At 53.4% G+C, this 20,086-nt stretch overlaps 5 protein-coding genes across 5 annotated transcripts; 1 reads left to right on the forward strand and 4 right to left on the reverse strand.

The window, feature by feature from the left end:
* Positions 1-123: 123 nt before the first annotated feature.
* On the reverse strand, positions 124-3,557 carry BO94DRAFT_500367 (uncharacterized protein). Its single transcript, XM_025609412.1, has 4 exons — positions 2,691-3,557; positions 1,647-2,633; positions 1,511-1,603; positions 124-1,467 (listed from the first exon to the last, which is right to left on the reverse strand). Exons 1-4 carry the CDS (start codon positions 3,238-3,240, stop codon positions 191-193), a joined length of 2,907 nt encoding a protein of 968 aa, XP_025463573.1. The 5' UTR covers positions 3,241-3,557; the 3' UTR covers positions 124-190.
* A 253-nt stretch (positions 3,558-3,810) lies between these two features.
* Positions 3,811-4,948, forward strand: BO94DRAFT_474966 (Efg1 domain-containing protein; the record flags this gene model as incomplete). The annotated part of the gene is made up of 2 exons (XM_025608543.1): positions 3,811-4,177; positions 4,326-4,948. The coding sequence occupies 2 exons, from the start codon at positions 3,811-3,813 to the stop codon at positions 4,946-4,948; spliced, it is 990 nt and encodes a 329-aa protein (XP_025463574.1).
* A 536-nt stretch (positions 4,949-5,484) lies between these two features.
* BO94DRAFT_475176 (F-box domain protein) lies at positions 5,485-7,677 on the reverse strand (the record flags this gene model as incomplete). Its single annotated transcript, XM_025608550.1, has 1 exon — positions 5,485-7,677. The coding sequence occupies one exon, from the start codon at positions 7,675-7,677 to the stop codon at positions 5,485-5,487; it is 2,193 nt and encodes a 730-aa protein (XP_025463575.1).
* A 2,780-nt stretch (positions 7,678-10,457) lies between these two features.
* Positions 10,458-14,679, reverse strand: BO94DRAFT_607352 (serine/threonine-protein kinase; the record flags this gene model as incomplete). Its single annotated transcript, XM_025616539.1, has 4 exons — positions 10,458-11,014; positions 11,067-13,981; positions 14,086-14,233; positions 14,652-14,679. The coding sequence occupies 4 exons, from the start codon at positions 14,677-14,679 to the stop codon at positions 10,746-10,748; spliced, it is 3,360 nt and encodes a 1,119-aa protein (XP_025463576.1). The 3' UTR covers positions 10,458-10,745.
* A 2,443-nt stretch (positions 14,680-17,122) lies between these two features.
* BO94DRAFT_607358 (GTPase-activating protein GYP6) lies at positions 17,123-19,759 on the reverse strand (the record flags this gene model as incomplete). Its single annotated transcript, XM_025616540.1, has 6 exons — positions 17,123-18,534; positions 18,589-18,731; positions 18,782-19,299; positions 19,352-19,510; positions 19,562-19,679; positions 19,737-19,759. The coding sequence occupies 6 exons, from the start codon at positions 19,757-19,759 to the stop codon at positions 17,354-17,356; spliced, it is 2,142 nt and encodes a 713-aa protein (XP_025463577.1). The 3' UTR covers positions 17,123-17,353.
* Between the last annotated feature and the right edge of the window lie 327 nt (positions 19,760-20,086).

Genomic DNA, 20,086 nt, shown 5'->3' on the forward strand with positions numbered 1-20,086 from the left:
GCGAAGTTTTAGCTGTTTATGACTTCAGTGTCAGTCATCTTCACAGGTCCTCACATTCTAGCTGGAGCATCAGTATCCAGATACTACAATCGGTTTTAAGATAACGAGAAACATTATCATCTTCTGCTCATAACCATACTGCAGTAAATTAACAATACCATCGCAAATGGGTATAACAAACACATCCAAGCTATCGATCACAAATACAACTACACTCTGCCACCGGACACACCTTATGTCGTCCAAACCATTCCCGTGCATGATGCGCATGGAACCCATGATTACAATTGATACAAAACACGATAAACCGACGCATTAGATCGGCCTCTGATGGGCGACGGCGCTCTGCACTCGCCGCTGCATCCGCTGCCACACACGCCTTGGACATCGGGTCCGGCGCCCCCAGCCAGAGTGTGCATACTCCGCAGCGCGGCATGTGTCGTCCGCAGCGCGGACATACGGTGCCAGACATGGCGGCGCTGCCGAGGGGGTTGCCGGGGGTTGGGTGTACCACCTCGCCCGTGACGGACGGGGCTAGTTGTGAGGAGGCGTCGTGCTGCGTGAGTGGACGCGTGCAGTAGTTGCAGGTTAGACTGACTTGCTGACGGGGCGGGTCGAACAGTTTCCGGCCGTCCCAGGTCACGGCGAACTTGCGAGAGCCGACGTCGAAGCGCGCGCGCTCGAGTTGGAGTTTCCAGGCGTTGATTTGCTGGCGGTAGGTCTCGCGCCAGGACTCGAAGCGCGCGCGGTCCGGCGATGTGTTGATGAACCGCGGCACCGTGTGGCTCATAGCCAGCACGGCCGTTTGGATGTCGTGGAATTTGTTGATGTAGGATTGGAAGAGGTCCATGGCTGAGTGGTTGAGTCCGGTGAGGAGGATGCCTTCGATGTCGCCTTGTTGGATCGCGGAGGTGGTGGTTGTCTGGAGGTAGCTGGTGAGGTCGTCGTCTGGCAGCCAGCGCAGGGCCACTTCGATCCGATACCTAAGAGGAAGGGTGGTTTCTTGGATGACGGAGCGCCAGTCGCCCTTGCTCACGAGGGCGAGGATGGCTCGCGCGTAGGGGTCAGTGAGCTCCTTGGCGATTTCAGCGCAGGTGTCCTCCCAGTCGGAGTCGGTATCACCTTTCGCGGCACCCGCAATGGCCATGGCGAGGAGCTTATGAGCCTGAGTGGGCTCGTGGCTTCGTAATGCTAGGTAGGCGAGTTTGGGTTCGTCTTGGAAGATGGCCAGCGCGGCGGCTTTGGTGTGCTGCTTGTCGGCGGACAGCGTTTTGACGAGCTCCTCGAGTTCTCGGTGGGATTGCGCCGCGCCGCACAGTCGCAGGCACAGCCGGCGGTGTTCGGCGTACTCGGTCTCGCAGCCCTTGGTCTCGGGGAGGTTAAGTTGCTCCTGGACGAGCTCCAAGATGGTTTCGTGGATGTTGACAGCCGGGTTGTGGCCAACTCGTCGTCCTTCGAGACTCTCTCCTACTAACGTTAGTCATGCCGTGGCATAGAAGATAGACCGTACCCAAGTCATTGTTCCAGACATTGTAGATGCCCAGGTAATTCAGATCTAGCCCGTTGATGACCATGGACTCGTCGCTAGAGTCGGAGCGTGCGCCTAATAGGTCAGCATGGATCGTGAGATACCGGCAGTAGCTTACGTTCAACCCAGTCCCAGAAGCTTTGCAGCCATGGATCATCGGCAATGACCCTCTTGTTGCGTGCCTCGTCAAACAGATAGCCTTCTTTGCACCGAAGCCGGTTCACCGACAATAGTGTCAGCGCATCCTCCATGGGAAGCCGGCTGCCCAGAGCCCCCAGCGACAAGGCATGTTCTCGCGCCTCGCGGCTTGACAAGGGAGTCGCCGGCCGATGGGCAGCTCGACGGCCTTTCTGCGAAGCAGCCCCATTCTGGTCGGACACCCGTTCGCGAAGGTCTTCCACCACCTTGGAAATGCTCGAACCCTGACTGGAGGGCGGAGTAATCATTCTGAAATCTGAGTCCTCATCCGGAGATCCCCAAATCAGGGTGCCCTGCGAAGAGAGTCGTACCGGTGGCGCTGGAGGCTTTGCCGTGAGAATACTCAGTTCATCGTTTCCGGATATTGTAATCGCACTGGGCTCATTCCCGGGACTCATGTTGAGAAAGTCAAACGCCACAACCCTATCCTTCTCATCATACCCCCGAGAAGGATGATTGTAAGGCGTGACCACATCCCGGACGTACTTGGTGTAAATCTGCTCGGGGTAATTCTTCGCAGAGCCCTGTCCCAGGGTCTCATCCATGGACGAACGCATCTCCTCATCCAGATACTCCTTGACGATGTCGTAGGTTTTGAAGTGCCCCGTGTTCGAGAGCACACCCAAACAACCCCTCTTCGTCCTCGAGAACCGCAGACTCCAGATGGTCGACTTGGGCGCAATGACACTACCAAACTCAAGCGACGGGCCCAGCTGCCCCGTCTCCATGGCATTCGTCGGCCCAACGGCCGGGGTAATGAAGCGCGATCCAATGCGCCGATCCCAGATGCAGATAGTCGGATCATTAGTAGCCTGACAAGAGGCGATATAATTCTGATCGAGCCAATCAATGGCCACATTATGCACACAGCGAGTGGGAAACTGCAGCGACGGATTCCCCGGACCCTCTGCGACACATTAACACACATCCATCCCAATCGCAACTGGAGAAAAGCGAAACGAACCTCTCAAATCATAAATCCTCACAAACTGCCCCTTCACCCCCGTCACCAACGTATCCGGCTGATCCGTAAAGAACTTCACACTGGTGATTGGCTCCGAGCTGGCCAATTTCCTCAACGGCTCCACGAACCCCTTGACAGCCTTACTCGTCAACCGCTGATTGACATCCCAGATATTGAGACAGAAATCATTCCGGACCCGATCCAGCCCCGCGGCCAGCAATCCATGCGTACTAAACGCCACAGCATTGCAATACCGCTGATGTCGAATGGGAAACGAGAACGAATCCTGAGTCTCGCTATTCATGCGCAGAATGGTCGCATCCCCCGACGACTGGCCCACCGCGACCAACGACTCATCGACAGGCGACCAATCGAAGGCCCGAAACGCAGGGACCTTGGTATGCGTCGACAAGACCTCCTGTTCCAGACGACGTCCGCCATCAAACGAGGTGACTTTGCACAATCGGAAGGCCTTCCCGACCACGTCCACGGAGAGGAATCGTTGCTCCGCTGTAGTGGAGGTCGGGGACCACCGGATGGCCTTTTCCATTTTCTTTTCTAATCCCCCGTAATTTCTTTTTCTTTTTCTTTTTCTTGAATCTTTTTTTTCTGATATGTCCGGTTTTCAGAACAAGCCCACACCAACCCCTGTGCTTTGTGCTTTGTGCTGCCGTCGCCGATGCGACTGGTCACCACTTCGATCTGATTTCAGCTGCTGCAATCTGATCCGTCACCGGCGGTCCCATTGGCTGTGTGCAGATCCCCCAAGGAAAAAAGAACCCTGTGTGGATTAAAAATCAACGACCCCCTAAACAATCATGTTGGAGGTAAATAGATAGGTAGCTAGTCTCCCAGTCGAAGTAGATACCTAAAATAAGTAAGTAGATAGTTCAGCTGCGCTCGCTTGGTTGGATGTCCGCGCGCGCGTCATGGGACTAGCTGTCTGCTGATTGGTTACGTCGGGGAAGCTTGCGGCCCGACCTTGATCCGCTATCACTTTTTTCCTTTCCTCGATAATAGTACTTACAATTCCACCTTCCCCATCCTTATTTTCCCCCCCAAAATCACCCCGGAGGTTATTATCCTACACGCCAACATGCCCCGAGAATTCGCCCCCGCCATGACAGGCGCGAACCGCATCGCGAAGCGCAAAACCCGGGACTTTGACCTCGACAACACCACAAACCCCGATACCACCAGCACCACTGCAACTGCCCCCCAACAAACCCAAACCCAAGACAAAGACCAAGGCCACGCACGGAAGAAAATCCACCTCCACAAGAAAGAACACAAGTATCCGTCCGTCAACGAACTCAAGAAACGCATTCGCGATGTGAAACGACTTCTCAATAAGGCGGATTTACCTGCCGATGCGCGCATCGTTCAAGAACGAGCGTTGAAGGGATACGAGAATGATCTGGAGGAGGAGTTGAAGAGGAGGGATCGGTCGAAGATGATTAAGAAGTATCATTTTGTGAGGTTTTTGGGTATGTCCCTCCTTTTCCTTTTATCTCTGGTGTTGGTTGTTTTTGCTTGGGGTGGTTTGGTTTATGGACGGGAGCTATGTTGTTGATTTGATTTGGGTAACTACTGGGGATGGTTTTTGCTAATGAGATATCTGTGGGGGTAATGTAGACCGCAAAACCGCCAGCAAAGACATCTCGCGCCTCACCCGACGAGAAAAAGAAATCACTTCATCCTCGACTCTCGAATCCAAGGAGAAGGAACGCAAACTTAAAGCTTTGGCGGAGAAGTTGCACGTCGCGCGGGTTAATCTGAACTATACGATCTATTATCCGCTTTCGGAGAAGTATATCGCCTTGTATGCGGAGCAGAGAAAGAAGACGACGACGACGGGAGGGAAGGGAGATGGGGAGGATTCGGATGATGATGCGCGGTTTGGACCGATTCATGCGACAGTTGCGGAGAAGCCGGGGATGTGGCATGTTGTGGAGAAGTGTATGGCGGAGGGGACGTTGGATGAGTTGAGGGATGGGAAGATGAAGGTCAAGGTTGATGGGGAGGATGCTACGGGAGAGAAGAAGCAGAAGGTTGTGGTGAAGGAGGGTAAGAAGAATTCTGCTGCTGCTGCGGTGAAGGAGGTCAAGAGTGATAGGAATACCAAGGGTTGGGAGCGTGTGGAGTCCGGACGGAGTGAGAGATCGAAGAGGAGGGCTGCGGCTAGGGAGGACTACGCGAGACGGAATGCGGCCAAGGATGATGGCGAGGAGAGTGATGGAGGGTTCTTTGAGATGTGAATTACCGGCTGGGCTGGCTGTCCAGTGTGAAGCATTTACAGGAGTTGGGGTTCATCTTTGTCTGTCTGCCTTTCGGGCTTTTGTGGAACAGTGTACGGCTGCCATCATACGATACCCAATGATCAATTGTTTTCGTTCAGCTGAGATTACAGTACACCGGAGATGCTAAGAACTCAGTTCGAATCTAAATCATCGTGGATGCGAACCGTCCCAACTCCGGCTGCACCCTTCTAAGTAAAGTAGATGAACGGAAATACACTCAATCGTGGGCACAGGGCCTCACGGAATACCCAGGTCAAAGAATGCGCTGGACAAGTGTCTGGCACTTAAAAAATCATCAGATCATATCTCGTAGCATTCACCCGGAGCGATGCTTCAATCCAGCATGACCTGCTCGGTTTCTGCCCTTCCACTAGAAGAGACCGTGCCGGTCATGCTAGACAGGTTGCCAGAACCTATAAACAAAACACAGAAACGAGTGAATCGCTCAGACAATTTTCGCTCGGTTGCAAAACGAACCACGACGAGTAGTCACGCTACATGACGCTGCAGCCTCCTGTGCCGCCGCCGCCTTCGGTGTGTCGTCGTCTGCCAGCCCCAAGTGTTGGGATCACCCCTACTCCATAAGCGGCATCCTCGTCGTCATCGTTGTAAATCCTCTCCGCTTCACGGGCTCGGCGCCGTCTTCTTCTCACCCCGGCCCCTGGAGCACCGGCTTCTTCGGTTGCCATCATGTATTCGGCCCATTTGCGATCCAGCCTGCTCGCGGCTACTAGGTCACCACGGAGGACTCGCTTGTTGTGCTCATCCACGGTCATCTGCCAGCCGTAGAAGCACTTGAGGTGAATGATTTCATTTGGGTATACGGGCGGGGGTGGCGGAGGGGTGATCGAGGAAGCGATCACTGTCGTGGACTGACTCGGATCGACCGTGTGAGTGACGACAGAGACTGCTTGCATAGATTTGCGAGTGGCGCGCGGAAGATAGGCATTGCTTGACAGAACCTCCTTCACCCCAGCCCAGGTCACGTTGGCGCAGTCGAAGACGACCAGACGCAGGCCGATCCGAGGAAGATTCTCGTCATAGCCGCGCCGGCGCACGCGGAAGCTGGCCTCCATCAAGGTCAAATCGGATACTCGCGTGTTGTCCATTTCCACAGAGCGAAGCGAGGGGCAGTTCTTCATGATCTGCAAGGTTCCAATGTCGCCGATGGCCTCGCAATAACTAATGTTGAGGTGCTCCAGACGCGCAGCACACGGGGACTTGGCAAGCTCGATAAGTGTGTTGTTCGACAGTCGCTCCATATCCTCCAGGTCGAGATGGGTCAAGTGAGGGGTGGTCCGGATCACCGCCATAACAGATTCGTCGGTCAGCTCAGAGCACTGCGAAAGTTGCAGGCCTTGGAGATCCGGCACATTGTGAGCGAGACTCTTCACCCCGTCGTCCGTCAACTCCGGGCACTGGTGAATGTCCAGGTGTTTCAACCGCCGGGGAGGGACAATCGGCCGTTCCTCGAGAAGATCCATTTCCGGGTCGACGCCGTGCATAAGCGCTTTGAGGCACTCGTCTGTAAGCTCGGTGCGGCTCATGATCAGGCGTTCCAGGGTATTTCGCTCGTACACGTTGACAGCGAAGTCGACGTCATCGAAACCACGAATTTCACTCGCGCGGAGGTCCTTCAACTTTTCACAAGCCTTCACAATCTTCTTCAGTCCAGAGGTGTCAATACCAGTGCACCAGGACACATTCAAGATTTCGAGTTGTGGGCAGGACTGCGCGATGATCTTCATGGCAGAGTTGCTGACAGACGACAATCCGGATAAGTTGATGTACTGCAGGCGGGGATTCCGCAAAAGGAAGTAGTGAATCGAGGATCTGTCAATGCGGCATCCCTCCAGCGAGAAATTGACCAAGTTCCGGCATAGGTCGGTGATGCGGTCACCCTCGGTTTGCCACTTATCCTTCAATTGAATACATCCGCGGAGGTTGAGATCGCGAACAAATGGACCGCCGGCTGTGATGAGCTTCACAAGACCATCGCTTGGGATTTCACGGTAGTAGTCTGTGGTGTCAACCTCGGTCCACAGCTGTCCATCATAACACATTTTATTCCATGTTTTGGAAACGGCAGAGCAACGGACAATCTCCTTCGGAGTGAGGTACTGGAAGATCCGCATCTTCAACTCGTCAGGCATATTCCCCCAGAAATCAAAGACCCGCTTGGGCTTCGGGGTCGACCGTGCAGTAGCAGCCTCGTCAACCGCATCCATCCCCAACATGGCCCCACGAGATCCAGGTCGCAAGTCAGTGGGCAGAGGAACTGTGCGCGGGTGGGTGGCATTAGGCGAATCGGAGCCGACGAGGCGGATACGGGCATTTCCATCATGATCTGCCGGAAAGCTAGAGCCGGGGGTTATCGGACGGGCATTTAATCCACCATAGAGCTGAGATGTACTTCCATTGCCCAGACAGGGGGTATATGCCGATTGCGAGAGTGACACACAGGACAAAGACGCCTTACCATCCCGGCGGTATCCCGTGGAATGGGACCGGCCCCGCCTGGTCAAACTAGGGCTGGACGAGATCCGTTGAAGACTCTGCAACAACTTATGACGTCCCTTGAGTTTTGGCGGCTGTTCCAAAGGAATCTGGCCGGTTGAAGAAGCCGGGCTCACCGGCGAGGCCGCCTCAGGCGAAGCCCTGATTTCATCAGGATATGCGGTAGACATGACGGAATGGCGGTCTCGACACCCGGAATCCCTCAAGACCCAACAGATCTCTCAACGCTTTCGGACGGGTTCGAATAGGAGTGATCGTACAATGTGATGATGTAGACGGCTACACAGTTAGCCAGGAGTGATGTGTGTTGGCGACGAGCTCGCAGGCGGATGTTCTAGACGGCCATAATGAAGCTAGCCAGCCTTCCGCAAGTATGGTTGTCGAGTCTGGAGTAACACACACCCGAATCAACACCGGACCCGTGACCGCGGATGAAAAGACAGAGGGAAATTGCAAGGGACGACAAGAGCGAAGAGAAGCCAAATGGAAGAACGAGGAGCAGGGCAGACAAACAAGCGACAGGTCGTGTCTTTCGGCTAAGGACCGTTAGGATGGTACCATGGGACTGGAGACCGCGTAACCCCGGGGAATGGCAGCAGCTGCGGGTGGCCGGCACAGGCTTGGACTCTGCAAAGTAAGGCACAGGGTTTGCAGACGTCACCGAAGCATCATCCACAGCGGTCAACAAAGAAAAGAGCAATAGACACAGGCAGCGCAAACGAAGAGTCTGCAGAAGAGCGAGGGAGCGAAGATAATAATGATGGGGGGGAAGAGAAAAGAAGCGAGACGGGGGCAGAATCACGTAAGGCAGGCTGGCAGGTCAGGCGACAGCCAGTTACGGTACAGGACTGACGGGTGAGCCACACCTTGTCGAGCAGAATAATGCATGGCCACAGCAACAACAATGGAGGATTGGCGGGGAGCTTTTTGAGACCGGACCATTCACGGTCGCTGGCTGGCCATTCTATCCTCCTCCTCCTTGGTGTTAGGGGATTAGAACAATACCGTACCTGTCGGTACCCCACAGGCTTATCGAGACACTTATCGCTGCCCCACTTGGGCGGGCGGTGGCGGTTCCGGCGGAGTCACTGCGTGTTCTGGCCGATTCTTACGCCCGCCATACCGTCCACTTCCTCAAAGGCGGGTGAATTCTTCGTTGCCATTGATTGGAACAAGGCCCTGATAATCGGTAGCAAAGATGAGGATGGAGTGGTCGCATGAGGACTTCAAGTCAGAGGGTCCAAGTCAGCCGATCCGCTGGGAGATTCCAATTTCAGATAAGGATGGGACAGACGGTACGATCCGTACGTCAAGCCGAATCGGTAACAAGAAAATATTAATGCCTCGTCTTACCCTCAAGGGTTGAAGTGGAGGCTGAGTTACTTCCTTGTTCCTTGTCCACCTTGCCTGGATGCAGCAGCCAGCAGGAAGCCAGCACATCATCCGTCTTCATACTACTACTAAGTACCTACCTAATAGTATTCTGCCATCAGCCAGACTGCAAACAAACAAGCACCCAATCCCACATGTACTACAATGCTTAGGAAGTAACACACCCGAAGTCAAGCCTCGGCATCTCTACTCCGTCCACCCCAGCCAGAAAGAAACACAGTGGAGGAACCTCCCAGTCTCTACCAGTCTACATAACCAATGATCCACCGCCAACCAAACGAAACCCAGAAAACCCATAAAAACCCACCAAGCAGAGCCCAGAACAACCGTCCATACCACGGTACACCCAAGGGCCCAAAGCCACCAGGCCACCACTTAACGGATGCTGTTCCTGGTCGGGTCTGCTCGGATAGTCCAATGATGTTGCAATTTGCTGCTCCTCTGTGACTAAGACACAGAGTGACACAGAACTATTGCCTGTTAAGTGAGTAAGTAACTACGGGGTTGTGTTGCGGGTTTGTCGCCTCCGACAACACAACGCCACCTCGATACCAGCGGGGACTGTATTCCGTATAGTTACATAGGAGTTACTGATTATTCATACCGCCTAGGAAGTCTCAGAGTTCAATCCAGAATTCCACATGATGCCTACTGGCTAGGAAATCCCTAGCCCACAGATCTAACCCCCAACTAGGAAGAATAAAGTAAGCTAACCTAAGCCCGAAGATCTGAGCCCCCCATCAGAATCCATCCATCAAGTAGATACGACCGAACCATCCATTCATCGTCCTCCCTTGAGGGGATGTATTCGTACCTGACAACTTGACAACTGACAGGTCGCTGCCAAGCCCGACGGCCAATGTCCCGAACAGGTAAGGCACCCATCCATCTTAGGCTGTCACATTGTGATGGATAGACAGACAAATAGTCGGGTTCTGGATCGATCTACATATTATTCCTTTCGTAAGGGTGTTGGGTCGGTGTAAGGGACAAACCACACTATGGCTATTTCCATGTTGGAACTTGGAAAAGGAAGAATATCTGTCACTCGAGGGGGTGGCTGGACAACAATGAGCTCATGGCGGCGCATCACGTATTGTTGCTGGGACTGTTAAGCCACAATGCTAGGCGGCGGGTGCCACTACCATACTAGTAGGTGTACATGCAGCAAGAATGGAGACTGGAGAGAGACTGCTTACTGCTTGCTGCTCGGGAACGCTGACTTTCCCCGCTTCACCCCGCAACTGAGGCCGCAAGATCCCCATGTGGTCGGCCGTTGTGGAAAGTTACCAGACTACCTGCAAAGTAGGCTTGTCGTCTCTATTCGTGCCCGCTTATTCTAACCGCAGGTTTACTATAACACACCACGGGGTATATCGAATCTCATATGCATGCATGCACTGTCAATTCCCTGGGGTCATGCCTGGAATCAAAACTGATCCAAGTAAATGCAAAACATCTAGCCAAAAGAGCACAACAAGATGACGATGGGGTATCTCAGCCTCCTAATTCTCTATACAACCGATCCACGGGCCTCCGCTCTGTTCACGTTGATCCCTCGCAATAATGCCACCCCCTCGCACGCCCCCCGCTCCCATTGGACCCAATCCCAGCCATCCTGCGTAGCCCGTCCGTTTTAATCGTTTCTAATCGTAAGTGCTATCACATCCTTGAGCCATCCGATACGCTGCTCGTCATGAACAGCTTTGGCTCCGGTCCAAGAAACAAAGATCGAAACGAGACTCGGCGTCTCGCCATCAAGACGCCAATATATGAAAATGCTATCTGTGACTATCGTTTCCAATGCACTATGCCACAGCACGTTCTATCATTCCAGTCGTGTAGCTCAGCTGTCAATCATCCAGGGGTGTTCCAAGACCTCGCTGATGGTTAACCGGTTGTCGACATCCCGGTCGAGCATCCGCCGGATCAGGTCGATGCAATCCTCGGAAAATGGCAGGAATGGAACGCGGAGCGGGTGATCCAAGATTTCGTCGACATTGTAGAAGGGGTTCTCTTTGTAGACAATGGTGTAAAGCAATATTCCAAGGGCCCAAATATCCTGCTCCTTGCCACGGTAAGATTTGCCCTGAAGGACCTCGGGTGCCGCGTAATCTTCCAACCCGTCAGCTTTACCAAAATGACAAGAAAATCGTGGGATACTCACCAATTGTACCCACAAACACATCAAAGGGCCCGTTCTTGATATAAGCGGCACTCCCAAAGTCGATCAGCTTGATCCGGCCTTCACCGTCCAAAATAACGTTCTCGTCCTTGATGTCGCGATGCACAACCAACGCCTTCGTGTGGAGATGATGGATGGCGTCTACAACCTGTTTGAAGATGTTCCGGCATTCTGCTTCATCCATGTTGGCTTTCAGTTCAATATAATCAAAGAGATCCATTCCAGGAAGCCCATGCGGCGTCATCTCAATGTAATAATTCACGTCGTCCTCGAAGAACCCTTCCATCTCCACAATGTTGGGATGTTTCAACCCGTCCCGTCGGAGGTAATCCAGAACGTGGATTTCCAATGGAACGGTTCCTAGGCGACGATCGCGCGTCCACGTATCGACAAGAATTCGCTTCTTCGTAACGTACTTCAGGACCATTTTCTTCGTTGGGATTTTCTTCATGCGTGCAAGCTTGACTTCTCCGTAGGCTCCCTGACCCATCTCCTCCAGAATCACGTAATCGGAAATGGTTCGTTTCTTCGGTGCCTCTTTGGCACCAGCGGGTTTCACTTCAGGCATCGGCTGCACCGGCTTGTCGGTTAGCGGTTGTGACGCTGCCTCACTGAGTTGTTGGCTCAAAGTAGAAGTCGGTAAGTGCGTCTCGACCGACGTTCGCTCCGTGCCGGCGGGATGCGGAGTGGAAGACGTTGTCGAAGGCAGATTCGACACAGAAGCGGATGATGGGCTTTCGGCCCGAGACGATGGAGAAGGGAAGCTCGCTGCCGGGGCTGCAGAATGAATATGTCTCGAGTAGCTCACCCACAGTGCGTAGACAAGCTCAGTGACGGCTTCAAACTCGTCGCCTTGATCTCCCGAAGTGGCATCCTCTCGTGGCTTCGGGAACATTGTGCCGCTCTTTGCCACACGCATCTGGACATCGACTGCAATCGACGAGCCATCCCGATGGACTGCAGCCAAGCCAGCAGGTTCTAAGAAGACTGACGCCACATTGGACTTGCCATCCCGGAGGATGGACAGAGTTCGTGCTCTCCGGAAGCTGGGTTCGGAGATCACAAGACCGTCAACCAAGGGGACCCTCTCCTCCTCCGTGAGCACATTGAGCAAGCTGTCGAATCCAGGGATCAAATCGTTCACGTGTAGCCCCTCCGGTCGCTCATGGCCGAATAGTGCAGAGCAAAATACCGAATTGGAACTGACAATCTTCAAAGTTGACGATGATAGCACCATCATGCCCGCAACATGAGGAAAGCTAGATATCCGAAGGCTCCTGGAAGTCTCGCCCTTAGAGATCGTGGACGGTATGCAAATACCAGCTGATGTACGAGTAGCAAAGTACTTCGTCTCGGTGATCTTCGCAAGACCTCGATCGATCGAAGATTCAAGAGATTCTGGCGGAAGATGGGGGAGCAGCTCCGTGATCCGTTCGCCGGGTTTTGCCGCACCGGGACCCCAGATTTTCTCGACATCTCCCGTGGCATCCGCAATATTCCACGACTCATCGCAACGAACAAACGCGACGTTCTCCTGGATCTCCTCGAGAACCCAGATCAAACCTCCACGCTTTTCCATGACCCAGATGCTGGCAGCTCCCCTTTTACCATTGCGCTTCTCGATGGGTACCACATCTCCGCACAGGAGAACTCCACGGGACTTGGTTGCCGGATGATTCAGTTGCCTGGTGCTCGAACCGTATCCATCATCGGTCTGAGCCCTCCTCGGAGCTCTTGATCGCGATGGGGGTTTGCTGAGCAGCTGCGCTGTTACACCATTTCCCATCCCCATTGATTTAAGATTCACGGCCTTGGAACGGGCTTTATCGGGCGAAGTCTGGAGCCTTACTGCGGCATCAGTGGCGGGGTCCCGCAGCTTAGACTCAACCCACTGTCGGCGGTCTTTCTGTACCACTTCGAGGATACTTAACTTGCGGAGCTCCGCTTGTGTAACACCGAAGATCAGACAGGCGATATCATTCGCTGCCAAGATGGTCCATGGTTCATGCGACTCGGTCCTGAACACGGCTTGTGATGCGGGTGTCCACTTGCTGCTGTGCGTGTGTAGGACAGGCACCGGGAAGCCGTATCCCAGAGTTGAGGTGCTGGTGGGTGATAAGGGGTCCGTGGAGGTGTAGGGTGCTAGATTCTCCATCAGCTTGCCCTGGACAGCAATAGAGCCGGCCTCGGTGAAAGTACGTTTTTTAATGCTTACGCGCCTGGGATAGGGCCTCATGTCCGTCCGGAGTGGGGATGGCAGGTCGTCCGATGCTTGACCCGAGGAGCGTAAGGCATCTAGCGAAGCATGCTCCTGGGCCGTCTCCTTGAGCTGATCCGCAGGAAGCTGGGGCTCAGCAAATGCTCGTTCGAAAATGTTTACGCTGTCCACATCTGCAGGGCCGGTCACAGGCCCCCGCGAAAGACCAGCGTAGTTGTAGCGGTCTTCTCTCCCCGAAACGGTGGTCCGCGAGAAGAAATCCACCACACTTTGGGTATCTGCGTCTCCACCGAAACGAGCCTGGGCGCTAGTCAGCCCCGAACTGGTGCTAGTGGTCCAGCCGAAGCGGTCACGCATGAAATCTATAGACCTCTTCAGGATGTTGTGTCGATTATTAAGTAGTTCCTCGGATTGCTGTGCGAACGAAAACGAGTGCAAAGATTCGCAAGGAAAGCGATGAAGATCTTCTAAGGTGCCAAACTCCTCAGTCGATGGCAGGCGTGTGGGATGAGCTCGGGTCGAAGAAGTGGAACGTGGGGAGGGTGAGTGACTACGTGAGGTCATAGGTGCGAGCGATGAGGCAGACATGTTCGGAAGGGTAAAAACTCGTGATGGCTGTTGACGTATGCGATCTAGACCAGATGGGCCAAGTCCATGTTCGTGATCCAGCAGAGAAGACCTGCAGAAGAGAAATAGAAAATTCCTTTCAGTTCCTGCCTCCGTGTTTTGCGCTAACGCATATATGCTACCAATGCAAGGAGGGCTCCTCCATCGGTCACTTACCTTGAAAGGTGATCATACCCCGATGAAAGGGTCTCTGCCGAGTATCTCATCGAATCCTCCGTGTGCCCCGAGAGACGTCTCATAAAAGGGTCCGAGTCGGGCGACGCTGACAGAGGTCCCACGGGGGACGACAATGGACTTGGTTCACCTGAATGGAAACGAGGTTGTTAGCTTCTGACTGCCGACATCCCTTTGCTTCCCTCGCTGTTGTGGTGATATCATCCGCTTTTCCTGCCCTTCCCGAATGCACCCTTCAGCAATGCGGAATGAAGTGGCTGACTTGTGCCGAGATGCATATCCAAATATGTGGGTAAACGGTCTGGAAACCCGACCTGGATTCCCACAGATTGAACGACCACCTCCAGAGATCCGACACTGTCGCGTTTCGCTGGCAGCTTGGTCGTCTCAATCCAAGGCGTCTTGGTGGCCCGCCGTATAGACCTAGATATCGAATACGCTTCTCGGAGCCAACGACTGTACCGTGCCAAAAGGGTACGCTAGGGGATGCAGAGGAAACGGTGACGATCAAGCAGAGAGGATCAAGGAGGGGGAGCAGCACGACTAACCATCGGGATTATATGAAGCAGAACCCATATTTTCCCAAGTAGGCGAGGGCGTAGGGACCAGCACCGACCGGACCGATTGAAAACAAGCGGTTCAAATCGGCGCAACTCGAATGACTGCAAAGGGAGGCTAGGAAATAATGACGGCGAGGTTTATTGCTACATGGGATAACAGGACGTTAACCATTCAAGGTGGTCTGTCTGGCGAGTTCTGCAGATCTCTTGTCTCTCTGCCTCCCTTGGTAATTTTATAGAAATTTTTCTGCTTCGGATTCTCTTGTCTTTTTTTTTTCTTTGCAGACCGATGCGTTGGGGATTCACGAGTTACTGCGAGGGGGAGATTAACCAAGGCCGCCTGCTTGCCGGGATCGCAATGAGTCAATGCACTGGATGAGACAAGCCAGACTTGCAGTGAGTCGATCGGTCAGTCCGTCCGTCGGTGCAGTGAAGGTGGGCGAAAAAAAGGCTGTCAGCGGGCTGCGGGCGGGAACGCGAGAGGGCAGCTGCCTCGTGAGGTCACAGGTACCATACGGTTGCGAAGGAGGCGTAGCACGCGGGGAGGGAGGGACAAGGAAGCTGGAGAAAGCCTAACAGAGAGGGGTCTCTCCTGTTGGTCGGAATTAGTCACAGGGAGGCCAATGGCCTGCACAAGAAAAAGATGTTGCAGTGGCGGGTGGTAGACGGGTAAGGAGGTGAGGTCGGCGTCGGTACTGCGAACCGACAACGGTGGCCAGAGACCGGCCAAGGAAGAAGAGGAGAATTTGAAATGGTCTCCAAAGGACGGTGGTCCTATTGAGAAAGGGATGCCGCCGTAGAAAGAGGGTAGAAGCGAGTCGCAGTAGGCTGTGGTGGGTAATTGTGGAGACCGCAGGAAGTGAAGATGTTGGCGATGTCTGTTCGGAGGGAGAGAGGGATGGATGACGTCTAGTTTGTGGTTGGGGTTGAAGTAAATCAAATGAATAGTACTAACGAGATCCTGTCCGAGGGAGGTTTCAGATCCTCGGGCGCCCTTTTATGATTCTGATCTGGTCTTGCAGCTCCACGCACGAGGAGCAAGCTGTCAGAGAAGCCCCGTCTGAACTGGGGGCATTCGATATGGACGATCAGATTCTCAAACTCAAAGGGAGGGCGTCCCCAACTCAGCCAGCCAGCCCCGATACTTTGGCTGTAGTTTCAACTTCAGGGTCAATAATTTTGGGTCGTACGGCACGGTCGGGGAAGGCGAAAAGAAGGGAGGGCAGAAAAAACAAACATTAACCAAAAAAAAAGGACTACTAGGGACAGCCCCCCCCCAATTAATACAAGGATGAATTCTTATGAAGGCTCAATTTCTTTTACTCCTTCCCCTCCCCTCCCATCCTGGATCCCGCTGGCCATTGACAACGAACGATCACATAGTCACTAATGCAATGAATCCCTCCCCCATCGGAGATGCCAGTATTGAGGTCTGACAACCTGCTCTGGTCCTCACTCCACATGCCTGACCTTGCCTTGCCTTGCCTTGAACTACGACTGGGACTGCGATGACTGCGACGACCGCGACTGCGACTGCGACTCTCACTTCCCCCAATGGAACCACCCAGCCAAAGCATGTGGTGATGTAATCCCCGACGGGGTGCGGACGAAACCATCATTATCAGATGGTTCGATTTTCCGGGTTCTAATGCGTATTATCATTCTTCCGGTCCATCCAGCTCCCCATTTCCCCTCCTGCTGCTGCTCCCCAGCAGGGAGCAACTGATTCACTTGTCTCTGGTCTTGGCGGCCTAACACGATCAGCTCCATTGGTGTTGTAGATCACCGCAGTCACCGAGTTATTCGTTTGGCCTGATTGGGGCAGCCAGCAACGAAACCTACGGACTTCGACTTCAGAACAGCCCGACGATCAATCGTACACGTCGGCACTAATTTCACCGGACGTTTCCAGACCAATTGGCATGCCCCATGGCGGCGTAGCTGGATACCTCCTAGAAGTTAGAATGTCTGCCCGTCAATCAGGTGGGTTGTGGAGGCCGCGTTGCTTCCACGGGTACTAATCGATGCTCTGAAGGACCCGGTACGGCGCAGCCCTTGGATGACTTACGCAAAGTCAGGCACCGAGGCACTTGGGGTTCCCTGCTGCCTGTAGGACATTCGTCGGTCATTCCAGACACTCCGTCATTTCCTCTGGGCTGCTTTTTGCCACACCAGATTGGCTCCTTCAACAACTGGGTTTGACACATGATGGACCGTCGCCTGCTCATCTAGGACAAGCTCACTTTTGTTTATCAGGCAGAATACCTACCGCTTTTCGGTCTCAGTATGTCATACATGGGATTTTGCCAGACTGTCATTTTCCAACGGCAGGCGGTATACTACACATGCTTTGATTGTGTGGCAGGAGCCAACTTGATGTGGCTATTGTAGGCACCCTCTGGAGCCTGGCGTACTACATCCATCGCCGTCCCTCGCAGTGGCAAAAATCCTACCCGACTATCCGAGAGGCATAGTGTTGAAAAAGCGCGGTGGGCGCTTGGATCAACCTGGCCGGATAAAATATCTTGGGCAGTCCTCATGGCGCGATTCAGGCATCAAGGGAAGAGATGAGGAAAGGAGGTACTCCGTAATCCGATGCAATAACCTCAAAAACGGGGTATATCGGACTAGTGAAATGCCGGGGCTAAAATTCTAGAAACAAAATGAATCATACCAAAAGCGCATCCGGATTACTCGCGAGCCTTAGGCCCCCGAAGACTCCGCAGCACCAGTCCGTCGGGCTCAGCGCCGGACCGTCCATGCTCCTCGTCTCCGTTGCCAAATAAGGTATTCGGTTTGGATCGCACTTCTCCAAGCCCATGCCGAGTCTGCTCGGGCGGCACGGATGCCGGACTTACGAAACTCGAAAACTGTCGCCCGCCCCCGAGCATCCAGGAAAACTCCGAATCTGCCAACGATGGACGTGCGGCATGTCGGAGTGGCATGGGTGTGGAAACTGGAGCCTTGGTTGCAGCATTGGGCGTTTTCGTCTCACTCTCAACGGACGATCTAGATGACTTCTCAGATACACTAACCTTGCGCGTTGCTGTGGACGTGTCACATGATTTGTCACCCCCCGCCTCGACACGCTCGGTCGTGGATTTCGAAGTGTCAGAAAGCGATTCCTGGTCCCCTTCCCCATCGTTCGAAACCGGACCAACAAAGCCTGGAGGGATAGATGAATCTTCAAGGCAGGTCTGCACCGACTGAACCTGGGTGAGTGCTTTTTTCAAGGCGTTGCTAGTCTTCTTATCAATACCCTCTGCTCTCATCATATGAGAACGAATATCATTCAAGGCATGGCCAAGGTTCTTTGCAAGCTTCCTGTTCCGTTCCTCGAGGTGTTCAATCTTCGCCTTCCACTGAGCCGTACCATCGGAACCATGATCCCACGGCATCCCTACGGTCGGGCTGGAGGATTCATACCGTGCGGTGCGAGTGTAGTGCTCAGACTGGATAGATTGCATGTTCCTCTTAGCTTCAGTCACTGCCCCTCGGACAGCTTTGGCTACACCCCACGACTCTGTTCGACGTTGTATGCCCTCTGAAACGTCTTGGAAGAGTGTTTCAAGACTCTTGGGACTGTTCCTTGCAGGCGACCTGGAAGGAGAGCTACTTTCGCTCAAGTCCCTTGAAATGCTCCGCAGGCGGAACTTTTTGCTGGTTATGTGCTTCGAACTAGGCTGCCCGAGCCCTTTGGTGACATCCGGTGGCCTGCCTGAATATTTTGAGATAATAAAAATGCCTCGGTCAGGGGTGGGATTTTGTTCCAAGTATATCCCATCAAGCACAAAACTTAGAGGATCATGGGGATGAGGCGAAGGGTAACGGAGCAGGATACTTAAAGCGCCCGAGGAATCGGCACCCAACACTACAGCGAGTCAGCAGCTGAAACCAAGATAGTCTATGCTCAAATAGAACTCACATTGCCAACGAATCCGCAAGAGCATGGCGACGCACACAAAGTCTATCAATTCGGGACGTAATCCTTCTGCAAAAAGGCGATCCCAAATGAGAAGAACATCTTGAAAAGCAAATTCACGACCGAAGAGTAGGCGCATCCAACGGCTTATAGTGTATCAGCATAATGGCTTACCATCATAACAGATAGTACTCACGTGAGAAATATCTGTGGTAGAATTTCTAGTGCTTGCAGATGATCCGCCAGCTCCAAGTCTGCGGTAACCAAAAGTTCATTATGGATGCGCTGGCATTGGTGAACGATCGGTATAACATCCGCCTGGCCATTTTCGGACCGATGTCTATTATGCTCATAATACACTCGAACTATTTGCATAACCGAACAAAACAAGGCAAAAGAGTCGTGCTCCACGTAGTTGGCGTCAAGAAGGGAAAGTATCATTTCATCATCGGGTTCGTTGGCGTTGAGCTCCTGCAGAGCCTTGGGCTCGATGGCATCTCTATCAATCACCCAGAGCAAAGGAGCCAGGATCTCGTGCATCCCTTGACGATAGCCCAAGTCCGGGTTAAGTTTCGAGTATATGAACAGTATATCAATCATTTTCATCTTAGTCGACGGCTCACGAAAGAAGAAATTTTCCTGTAGACACCGGTCGACATCCTGGGAAATATCCGCCCTCGTCTGCTCGTCATCTCGTAGCGTTTGCCATGGAGACTATAAAAACAACCATCAGAGGACCAGATCTTCACAGCTTGGGATGACGCACCTCTTCATCATCCGCCAGCGGGTCAACTGCCGACTGCAGATCATCCGGGTGTTCAATGTATTTCAGGAAATGGGCTTTCAGCGCGACATAGGCACTTCGAGAATCGGCGATCTTCTGTGGCCATGGCGCCCGGTCGAGATCATCGAAAAGTAGAAATGCCTACGCTCAGGTAAGCACGATGACCAGATCATAATGGCCACGAGCGCATGCCTTCCAGCAAATGGATCTCAATCCCTCGTCGCACAATTTGTCTCCTTGTTCCGACCGAAGTGCTGTCCGTATATCGGCGGTGGTGTTATTGTCGCGAAAGAAGGTATTCCATCGTTGCCTAGCGAATAAGTTAGCTGCATCCGTGCTGCAGACGGGAACCAGTGCATGGATGTACCTTGTCTCCTCAATGCCCCTCATTTCATCGCCAAATGGCAGCTTGCCGGTTGGGTTGCCTTGTGTTGGCTAGCGCTGGGAGATGAGGGGACGACCGACGGGCAGAGACCAGGTGCCGCCCGCGATTTAAGTAACGGACTACTAGCGGCGATCGTCCGGAGGTGGACCGCCTTGGATTTTCCCGCGCTCAGCAGCTTCCCTCCCGTGGTCACTCTTTCTCTTATCTATCTATTGTATACTCCGTCCCTCCGTCCATCATTCCTCATGATCCGCGGGATCTAGCCGGGGTGGGGGATAGGTATAGGACCTGAAGCAATTCAACTCGACTGTCTTTGCTGCCTCCTTCTTTGC

This window comes from Aspergillus sclerotioniger (genome assembly GCF_003184525.1).
Source record: "Aspergillus sclerotioniger CBS 115572 chromosome Unknown BO94scaffold_31, whole genome shotgun sequence".
NCBI lineage: Eukaryota > Fungi > Ascomycota > Eurotiomycetes > Eurotiales > Aspergillaceae > Aspergillus > Aspergillus sclerotioniger.